Raw genomic sequence first — 11,305 nt, 5'->3', positions numbered from 1 at the left:
CAAAAAATGTTAAAGAAAAGTAAGTCAAGGTTTTCTGAAGACGTTTTGCCTGTCCTTTAGAACCGAGGAAGCTGCTTGGATGAGTGTCGAAACACCTTCAAGAAACTCAAGAAAACGGTTTTGGATATACCACGACCTGGATGAGCAAGAACCTTCACAGATAAACTTAATAAATACAGTTAGGAAAAGTCCAGTGGCTCCCAACCGAGGGGTCAGGCCCCTTGAAAAGGTCACCAGATGAATCTGATAAAACAGAACAAAATTTTATTGGACTTTTTTTATTTTTTATAAATTCCATCTTAAATAATGAGATAGTTTTTATCTCTCTAGTCCTTCAAGTAGATATTTAATGAAGGCATCTTTTTTTTGTTGGAACTGACAAAACAGCACGTTTCTGAAAGGTCAGGTCAGGTCAAGATTTAATCTTAAACGGTGTGCTGCATTTTGAGCTTTTTTAAAATGCCTAAATTAAATCAGTAAGTAAAGATGACAACTAAATGAGGTGGAGGAAAAAAGTAAAATAGTTCCCTCTGAAAAGTGAGAGAGGTGAAATGAGTAGAACTACAGGCCACTGTAGGCCTGCATCAAAACTGTACTATTCTCAACAGTCAGCTGATCAGGAAGGAGGAAGTGGTGTCACCTTATTTGGGAGGTGCACAGGAAGCACAGCATAAATATTTGTGAATTACCTTAGTTACCTCCAGTTTGTTCTTTTGTAACCCAACTTTATAAACTAAATAGTTACTGATTTATTCATTAATGATTATTCATAAAATAGGTACCATTTATCCAGAATAGTTACAAACCAGTGAACCCAGCCAGGTCAGTGTCTGGTCTGGAGGTCTCCTTTGTCCATTTACGTTCCTCCACACCGTTCTCCTAAGATGCTGCAAACAAAAGCAACCACCTTTCCCTCAGGTGGAGGTGTCCGTCACCGGCCTGTAGGGGCTGCACCTCAGCCATCTCAGGTGGCTCGGAAACCCCCTGCATGCCCCCTGCGACACGCACTGAAGGCACTGGTTTTATTTTTGGAGCGGCCACGGGCGCTGTGACTCGCTCCCCGCGGCTCCAGTTCACTTCGGGATGAGACGGCCCTGTGGCACTCTGAGCCGGGATTAACAAGCAGAGAGCAGTTTGTCCCCCGACAGCCGCTCGCTGAAGGTAAACCAGTCTGACTCGGTGCCTGTTGATTGACAAGCCGGTAGCTTCTGCAGCGTGTTCCTGACCCGCGGGGCCCGGGGCGCTAACCTGCGAGGGTCGCGTAGGATTTGATAGCAGCACGTGCACGATCTGAAATCTTAAACGCATGATTCATATCAGAGATTATACCCACTAGGAGGAGAGCTTGCAATGGTTAACATGTCTTATGCCTCTGCACAAGTTTGACAAATAAATGTAAGCATGAGTCAGCAGATAGTAAACATGCACACCAGCACATCTATTACTTTCTTTTATTCTTTTTTTGGGCTTAGTTGTAAAAAGTAGATCCATTCTCAAGCTCCCTCCTTACATTTAACTTCTTTACTTTGCAGCCTGTCCATCAAAACGCAAGCGACACACATATTTCCACTTCAGGTAAGAGTTTCATAATGTAGCAGGCACATAATCAATGAAATCTTCCCCCTAGGTTTTGTTGAATTGAGATAGATCGAGGTCATGGCACAGTTTTGTCACCAAGCTAATCTTACACTTTCCTCTTTTGAGCTGCTGTAGTGGAAGCCTCCCAGATATCCAGCCCCAGAGCCTTAAAAGGGGGGGCGTCTCATGTGTCAGCTGGCCTTCCTGTCACAGTGACGGACGACGAGTCACTTTGACAACAGGGATTCATAATAAACTCAAAAGCTAGCCAGGTTGTTTAAACTCACGTCGGGCGCTCACATCGTAGCTTCTACGGTTTTGAACATTCAAAGTCAGAGAAGGTCAAACTGTCTGTCTTTGAATTCTCCTGCTTCTCTTTGGGAAAAAGCAGATATAAATAAAAATGAAAGGGGACTCGTCGCATCGAAACACAAAGCCACGGTCTCAGTCGCCGGGCTCTGAGAGGATTTGGGCCTCGGATTGGTTTCCAGCAGACTGAGGCTGTTTCAACGCAGGCAGGACGGCGGGCAGCAGGTGCTCGGTGTCAGGATCTTTGCTCTTATTTCCTTCGGTCTAAAATTAGACCGTAGGAACTTTTCTATCGCTACCCAGTGATACGCCAACATTCAAACAGAAACCAAGTGAAAGTAAACAAAGACAGCTAATGTTAATGTAGATAATTGTGCTCGATTTTACAGCATATTCTTTTGAAACACATCTTTTCTAATATAATCCTGAAAGAAGAGGAACATAAGTTTTATTTGTTGTCTATTTATTAAACGTATGACCTCTAGCCTTCTCCTTATTCTGTGATGGACTTGGATCCAGTTTGCTGCTGCTCACATTTAAGCTTCTTTAGTCACGGACATTAGCTAAATGCTAACACCCCCTCCCTCCCTACTCCCCGCACGAACCGGTTCACCTTCCTGTACGTGTCAGTGATCTTTCTTTGCTTTGATTTCCTGCAGAGGTCATTTTTAAACCCGACCGTCTCCTTGAGAGACTATTTTCATGAGTAGTTTGTCACCATTGCAAAAGCAAGCCTTGCCAAAAGCGACGGCTTTACATGCCTTTCTATTTCCACTAGTGACGCTTCTTGTAGCCACGCAGCATCTTCAGGACCCAATTAAGAGTTCTGGGTCCTGCTAATGAGCATCGTTGTCATAAGAGCTCATAGTTTTCCAAAACCAGCCGCAGACTGGCACAAACCGACACTAACAGCTGAAGACACTACACAGGGAGGGAACACGCTGCAAAGGAAGATAATTAGCGGAGTCAAAAACAAAAAAACTTTCAGAGGAATCAAACATCGGTTTAATTGGATTTATTTCACTGTGTTGTATGTACCTGATTAAAACTGCAGAATTATAACAAAGCGTCTCAGGAAATAAAAAAGCATCGAACCTAAAGCTTGAAATACAGACAGTGGTGAAGTGAAAGTGGCTAAAAATTGCTTTTCCCATCATACCCATCCACACGTGTTTCACAGATCTTCGTAGAACTGTCCAGCTGCAAAAGAGAAAAAAATATATTGTCAGCATTAATATTTGTCAGATGATATTTATTATATTTTTAATAACATTTGTCCAGCTCTCAACATTTCTGGCTACTTTTTTAGGCTCAACTTTGACTTTTAAAGAAAAGACTTCATCCTTTCCACGTACTCTGTGATTGAGAACATCACACCATGCAAACGGCATCTCATCAGATTCCTATTGTTAAGTCTTTATAATCTTGTTCCTAAGCCATAAAAGCCAATGCCAAAACAGTTTTATGATCCGTGTGTTTGGAAAGGTGATGTATGACACCTTCACGACCCCTCTAGATATTTTCCAGTTACTAGTGTTGACTAATAATAATATCAGAACCTTTTGATGAATGTTTTAACTGTTTTGCATCTCCTCTACATCTCTGGCTGAAGATCAATAGACTGATGTGTATCATCTGTCTTGCAGAGTGTGAAATGCTGATGGAAGTCAGCTACAGTAACGGGCTGGAGCCTGACCTTTCCCAGCAGTATCCTCCGCCCCTGCTGCCAAAACCGGGCAAAGACAACGCAAAGCTTCAGAAACTCAAGAAGAAGAGAGCCAAGAAGAAAGGCAGCCTCTCTCAGACGCCCATCCCCTTTCGCTCCTGTTTGTCCCCCGTCAACGAAGCGAGCACAGACCTCGAGCACAGTGACCAGTCCAGCCCACCGAGGACGCCGGATTCAGTCTACGTCGCAGACTCCTCGGTGTCCAGTTTCCCCTTTGGCTCCCTCTACGATCACCCTGCATCTGCATTCCCTCATCCTCAGAGCAACCCCTGTGGCCAAACTGGCGGCTTCTCCCCTCAGTCCTACGCAGATCAGATCAGGACTTATGAAGAGCAGGTGGCGCCGCTGTACGAGTGCTCCTCGTTCTTATTTGACGATGCGGTGACTCCTTTCACGATGCCACCTTTGACTTCTCCACCCCGATCGCCACCTGAGCGGGTTGCAGCACCACCACTTCCCTCTGCTCTCAATTTAAACATGACACCAAGTTCCCATGGGGCAGTCACAACAGTCCCTCCAGTCCTTGTGTTGCAGTCAACCCCTAAAATATCAACCCACAGCCTGACCCTATCCCCAGCCGCCCCCAACTGTGGCCCAGGCCTGGCACCGTCTCAGGTTTCGGACCTACCTCCTGTTCCCATGTTGCTATCGGTTTCAAACACTCAACCTTTTATTTCCAGCCAGAGGGAGACAAACGGCGGCTCAAAGGACAACCCTCATAGCCAGACATCGTCTTGGACTGCCAGGCCAACCAGCAATGGCAGCTTTGTTCCAAGTCACATGCCCGCTGAGGTAACCGCCTCAAAAATATCACTTGTTGATGCAGTGAAAGAGACAAGGCCTGAAGCAGCACAAACTAGGATTTACACATCAAAAGCAACATTTTATGAGATCTCTAAACCTCCGTCTATTCAGGACCTCACAGTGACTAATCCATCGTACCAGGGAACACTTTTATCTGCGGAGCTCAGGGAGAAAACAGGCGTGTCCGTGACAAAAACTGACACACCGTCTGCACCCAGGTCCCAGTGTGGAAGGTCCAAGACTCCCTCTTGTACACCGGCTCGAGTATCTACTCCCATTTTTGAAATATCAAAACCAAACCCACTTTTATTTGCGGCGACTCCGGCTTTCAACTCCTCGCAAGATGTTCAAGCACCTAGTATTCCCGAGGCTCCGAGACAGAAATTAGCGATTCAAACTAATGCCATAAGTAAAGCTCCAGCCGCCACAGAAGAGTGGAAGGAGACTGATATGAATCACACATCTTCTACCAAACAAGCTGCCAGCAGTTACAAAGAGATGGAGATCCAACATACACGAAGGAGTACATTCAATTTAAGCTTTGCCAATACCGAGCTGTACCACAGAGAGAGCATGCCTCAACCTGGCTTCTCTGTGGTAGAACCAGCAGTAACAGAATCACAAAACACCTATCAACAAAACACACACCAAGCATCAGAAAACGAACTTACATCTTTGCCAAAGGTTCCGTCGTTTCTTACTGTACCAAAGACTTTCAACCCTGCTGTGATTTCTTTGCAATCACAACCAAGCCCAAGCCCCGCGTGTTCCCCCCATCGTCCTCCTGTAGTCGAGGCTCGCAAGTCTCTGACGTCACTACTGGAAACTCAGATGTCATTAGCGACCTCAAAGCCCAAATCGCGGTCGACGTACTACGGGCTTACACCAGCTGAGTATGTTGCCTACGGTGGAATTAGGACTCTCGCATCACAACAAAACAGTGCACCCACCAGGGTTAATGAAACCTCGTCACATAAAATACCCTCAGACATACCTACAGATGGATCGCATGTCTCAAAGCTTGAGAAACAGGTCAACGGACATGAGGATCCAACCTCTTCAGGCAACAGTTTACAACATCCAAAGGATTCAGAGCTCCCGGCTGAACGGACTGCCACGCGTAGCAAAGACGCCTTTGAGGAAAGTGAGTTTGAAGCTCACGGTATTGGAATACAATCACCTAAAACACCTAATGTGGACATAATAAAAGTTGAACTTCCCCTTGCCTTGGCAGAGAAAACAATTCAACAACCCACAAGTGATGTATCCACACCAAAAGCCTCATACTCAGAGGCTCCAATACCAATACCTAAAGCAGGTGAGGTACACACACAAAATGCGGCACAGTTATCCATAGAGGCCTCATCCCTGACTGATAGAAGTGGTCTGTCGAGTTCGTCCCCCCCTTTAGTGAAAGATTTAAATACAGGAAGACAACAAGCGTCTAGTAAAAGCTGTTCAGGGAAAACCAGTGTTACAAATGCAATAGAACAGACAGGAAAATTAGAAATACCTCTAATCCAGAATTACCAAACTTCCGGTGGAGTCAGTCCATCAATAGAAGTTGCCAAGTCTGTTAAAAACCATCAAAACCTGGTTGTTCTGCCCCCTGCCACACAATTAGAGCCTAAATTCACAAAGAGTGTTGGTATAAGCGGTGCACCTGTCGTAGGAATTCAACAATCCACCAAAGTAGTTTCAGAAACTCCAGTGTTAGGTAAAGTGGCTACTGAAGCTATCTTACACAAACAAAGGGAAGAGCTCAAGCAGCAAATCAAAGCGAGCAGTGAGGTTATTCTGCCCAATAAGACAAACATGGGGAACATTTTGCCTTCTGTGGCTGCTAATATGGAATCTAACCTTAACAAAACAAACACTGGCCCCCAGTCGTCAAATACATTTTCTAAAGAACCAATCATCCCCACCACACCATCAATGTTGCCTCACAAGCCTGTCATGGCATCTGTATGTCCTGCACAGTTTGGTATCTGCACAGTATCCTCAGCTGAGCAAAGCACCAAATTCATGCAATCATCCAGAGCAGAAACTCAAGTTTACAGACACAATCAAACTGTTGAAAACAAGACCCATTTACCTCCATCCATTGTATCTAATATACCTGCTGTAAACACTATCTTACCATGTAAACCTACTACTGAAACTAATCTGCCTGCCCAACAAGTTATTGCAACCAGATCACCCAATATTTCAGACATGAAGGTTCCTTTAGAGACAAACTCATTGAATGATCCAACAAAAGTGCAGCAAAAGTTAACCAATGGTGGGGAAAACATATTTGCAAAAACACAGACTAGCATAGCATCCGGTGGCCACGGTAATATTGTTCAAGGTGCAGGTTCCTACACAAGACCTGCAGGAGAGTCTTCACAAGCAAATAAAACCACTCTTAGCACCAAAGACGCAGTAACGTTTAGCCAAGCAAATACAGGAGTCAAACTCCCGGCTTATGTTAATACTGACAATAACAGATGCAGCACCTTGACAGCAGAAAAAGAAGTGCATCCACAGCTCAACACAGAGACAGTGGGTTTACTGACAGGGAATATACCACTAGAGCATCTTCCCGTCACATCTGTCACAGCAGAAAACCTTCAAACTAAACGTGTTATTGAAATGAATCCGGCTTCTAATCTTACAAACCGGCTAAGCAATGAAACCAAACTACCCAACACACCCACTGCAAACCAGCCGAGGTCTTCCACAGACCCAGTTTCACAAAGAAGTGTAGTTATTCAACACAAACCTGCACCACCAAACAAAGACTATCTGGGCGATAATGTTAAGAATATTCCTGTTGCTGAAACCAAAGTCCCCAACAAGCCTCTACCGATTATAGCAAGCCCAACACTGAGTGGTAAACCAACTTTTAATGCTACTGAAGTCAGTAAACCTGCCATCCCCTGCAGCCCTACCATGAGGCAGCTAACACCAAAAAGCCCTCAAATCAAACCAGAGCGACCCGAGAGTCGACCTGTAATGAAGCCAGCCGTGAACGCAAACTCAGTTTCGGGTTCTGTTGATGGTAAACTGATTACCAGTCTTCTTGCCGAGAACAGATCATCTGAAACATTGGGGCACCAAATTACCACTCAAACCACCATAAAAGAACAAGCTTCGTTCATTCAGCCAATTTTAGACAGAAAACCTTTGCCAAGTCCACCTACCAAAATAAAACAATCCGTAACATCTAAAACAGAGACAATAGCTTCCATTACTACTAGTAATACGACAGCTAACACGTCTGGTATCTGTGTGGACAGGAAAACCACACAAGCAGCAAGGTCAAGTCAAATCACTTTGAATGAGGTTAACGCTCAAATGTCTGTGAATTCAATGAGCTCTCAAACCTTAGTTAAACAGTTTAGTTCTGTTAATGAAACAAAAGCTGTGAATCCCCAACCCCTCTCTCCAGTTGCTTTAAATATCCAATCTGCCACAAATACTCAGCCTCTTCGTGAAGCCATCAGAGATGTTAAAACCCCAAATAGTCCTCCAACAGCAACCAACCCTTGGACTAGAACCAGATCTTCCCCTTTACCAGAGCCAAGAGTGTGCACACCTAGACAAATCTACACTCCTACCATACCTCAGTCCTCTCAAACCCCTGTCCCTCTAAACCCTTTGATGGGAACAAACCCCTCATCGGTCGTTATAAGAGACCAGATAACACATTTTCAAAATAATGCACCTGCTAGTGTTGTTCAGCCGTCTCCTAAATCAATCATAGAAAATATCCCTAAGCAAGAAATACCACCACCATCAACTAAGGACATTTTAGTCCCCGAGGTAAAGGCACATTCCCAAATGCAATTCCTAAAAACAAACATAGCATCAAACTCTGGTAAAGATGGAAAACTCTCTTCACTGATCACCAAAGCTAGCACCCCCACCGAAACCAGTCCCGTTTTGACAAATAAACCTCCTCAAAATAGGAACGCTCCTGTTAAGCAGGTAGAACCAAGACCTTCCTCTGCCGCTGTAGAAGCAAAACCCTCAGCTGTAAAAACAGAATCCCTAAAGTCTCTCCTTGGCCTGATCCAGGTTAGCTCTAATGTTCAACCTTCACCAGAGCAACCGGTAGAGAACATTTCCCCCTCAAAGCCAGCAACAGATACTGTCATGAAACCGTCCATAGTTAAAGCCGCTGTGATTGACTCTGCCACTCCTGCCTCTCTGCCTCAGGCTTCAGTCTCAGTCAAAGCTCCATCCCCAAACAGAGGAACGTCACCGCCATCTCAGCAAAAAACTGGACTCAAGGGCAAGGACGTTCAGACGACCAAAACTGCAGCTGCACCGACGGAGGCCCCGGCAGTCGAACCCTCCACGAAGTCAGCGACATCAACTGCATCTTCAACTGATGGAAAGGAGTCCGTTATGGCGGAAACATCCTCCTTGTCCACTGAGCCGAAGGCAGCCAAGAAACCAAAAGGCCTGAAAGGGAAACTCAGCGGGTGGTCGCGGCTGAAGAAGCACATGGTCGTTGAGCCAGACGAACCTACGTTTCCAGAGGTCAAACCTCAGGCTGGTCCCAGTGTCAGCAATGAGAAAACAGATCAAGTCACTAGTGAGGCGTCAGCAAACAGCCAATCTGACAATCAGGAGGTGGCCGGTCCCGTGGCGTTGAAGATGTGGGACGCACTCCTGTTTCAGATGTTCTCCACGAAAGAGAAAATCATGTACCAGCTCAACGCCGCCAAGAAAGACTCAGACAAGAAAAAGCCCTCTAATGACAAACAGGCAGAATTACCTTCCTTCGTCAACCGCCTGCCAGTTTTACTGTACAGCCCACGTTTCGATGCCCGGAAGCTGAAAGAAGCGGCAGAGAAGCCGCTCACGAAAATAGCAGCAGTGTTTGAAAGGGGGCTGATAAAGCGCAAATGTCAGGAGGACGAACCTAAGGACTTCAACAGAACAGCCAGAGGGTTCGGTTCTGCGAAAAATACTGATGAAGTAAATGATAAGTGATTTGTAATGGACTTAGCTGATGTGTTATTGAGTAGGATGGAGCCACAGAAGAAAAACTAGGAAATAATACAAAGAGAAATCGTAAAATCGTATCAGAAAAATGGATTTCGGTGATAGAATAGCTGAAGGTAAAGGATTAAAAATTATTGATTGATTGCTGCTTAATCACAAACTACTTGACTGAATGCTTGACATAGTACTTTGCTGTTGTCTTTAGATGTAATCTAAGAAAGAAAATATGAGGGAAAATTCATCCCTACATCATTTGAATTTTGGGTCCTGGACCCCCTGCATATTTTTAATCAACCCTGAGGAACCCCCACCCAATCTGGGGGGTGGCGGTGCAATTTGATAGAAACAGCAGAAACTGCATTTTAAATTGCATTATGGCATTTATTCACTCTTTGAGGCAAATATGAGCTTTCAGTTGTGTCTCAATCATATTTCAATGAAATAATGCTATTTCTATAAATGTCATAGGATGTTTTTTAAAAGATATTTTTTTCACAGACCCCTTGCAATTACACCACGGACCACTAGGGGTCCGCGGCCCCCCGGTTGAGAATCTATGCTTTAAATGATGTCAAATTAGTAAGTAAGGCAAAGAAAGAAGTAGTCTCTGTTAGTGTACTCAGATTTTTCTGTTCAATTGACGATGGTCTAGACGTAGGGAATGCAAGTATTACCAGTAGCTTGTTTCACAATGTTTTTCTATTTTTCTAATCAAATTTAAGCTTTTTAGTGTACACCGCTGGTAGGCAGTCTTTTTTTTTAATCTCTGTAATAAATAGGGCTTTTACATTCCTGGAACAACAGGGCAGATGGATTTTGTAAGAAGAAAACAAGAGATGGATGAAAGGGTTGAAAGTACGGTCTGAATAAAGTTAGGTTTCTGCAAGTCAGACATGGATGAGAAGGAGGTGACTCTCAGTCAGGGCATAGGCTGGTAAATATTGGGACTGGAACAACCCATGCTAGCAGCTCAAGGAATTTCAATGTCTGTGTTTTAGTTAAGCATTTTGGACTTGATTGGATTTACTGGACCACCATGAAGCTGATATTTTTGGCTTTGGGTGAAAATCTTGGACAACTATTGGATAGACTGCTGTGAGATTTGATTTCCAATGTCAGGTGAAAACATGATTTTGTCCAAATACCAAAGATACTGCAAAACATTTCACGTACCAGATTGTAATCACGTTTATTTCTGCTGTAAAGTTGGACATTTTAAGATGGAGGTCAATGGAGATTGACTCACTTTTGGAGTACGCTAGTGGCCAATAGAAGAACTGTGGTTTTTGGCTTCATTCACGTTAGCTTCATTTTTTTCAGCCCCAGGAGTTAATGCTCAACACAAAGTGTTTGGCACTTTTGCACTGTCTGCTTGGCTGAACATCTACGTGTTAGCATTTAGCTCAAGACGACAATGCTGCTAGCATGGGTGTATAGTCCATCAAACTAAACAGTTGTTTGGAAAACTCTTTTCCAGAAAAGATTTCTGAATAGTATTCCTGAGTCTAGATTGTAATGAAGATGTAGACCACTGATTGATGATGATGGTGATGTTGATGATGAGGAGGGCTGCTGTAAGAAGTCGACAACTGAATGACATGTAGTGACAGCTGGAGATACTAGAAGTGTATTTTTTTAAACAGGTTTGAAGGGTTATGGTGCTGAAATAGCAGGTATGATCACACTGTTGTTGTGTCTCTTTTGTTTGACCCTTTTTTGTCTAGATAGTAGATTTTAAATTCAAATTGGTGCCCCTCCCCCACCCCCACCCCCCGAAGATGGTCAAGTGGACTTTCTTTGGTGAGGGTGACATATCCCCCATAAGCTAAACACGGCCCCATTTATTACACCGATGCTCAACATGTCTTTGTTTATTGTGTGACTTTTTAA

General features: G+C 44.2%; 1 protein-coding gene across 1 annotated transcript in view; it reads right to left on the bottom strand.

The window, feature by feature from the left end:
* Positions 1–2,741: 2,741 nt before the first annotated feature.
* The window catches only part of LOC311485564 (uncharacterized protein), a 31,556-nt gene continuing 22,992 nt past the window's right edge, over positions 2,742–11,305 (bottom strand). Inside the window, exon 15 of the mRNA XM_084541058.1 lies at positions 2,742–3,087. Within this exon, the coding sequence (XP_084397184.1) occupies positions 3,062–3,087 (26 nt within the window). The 3' untranslated portion in view covers positions 2,742–3,061. The remainder of the gene's footprint in view (positions 3,088–11,305) is intronic.

The sequence above is a fragment of the Chelon labrosus genome (assembly GCF_963514085.1).
Source record: "Chelon labrosus genome assembly, chromosome: 3".
NCBI classification, from domain to species: domain Eukaryota; kingdom Metazoa; phylum Chordata; class Actinopteri; order Mugiliformes; family Mugilidae; genus Chelon; species Chelon labrosus.
The sequence above is the reverse complement of the archived record's forward strand: the minus strand, read 5'-3'. Positions and strand labels throughout refer to the sequence as shown.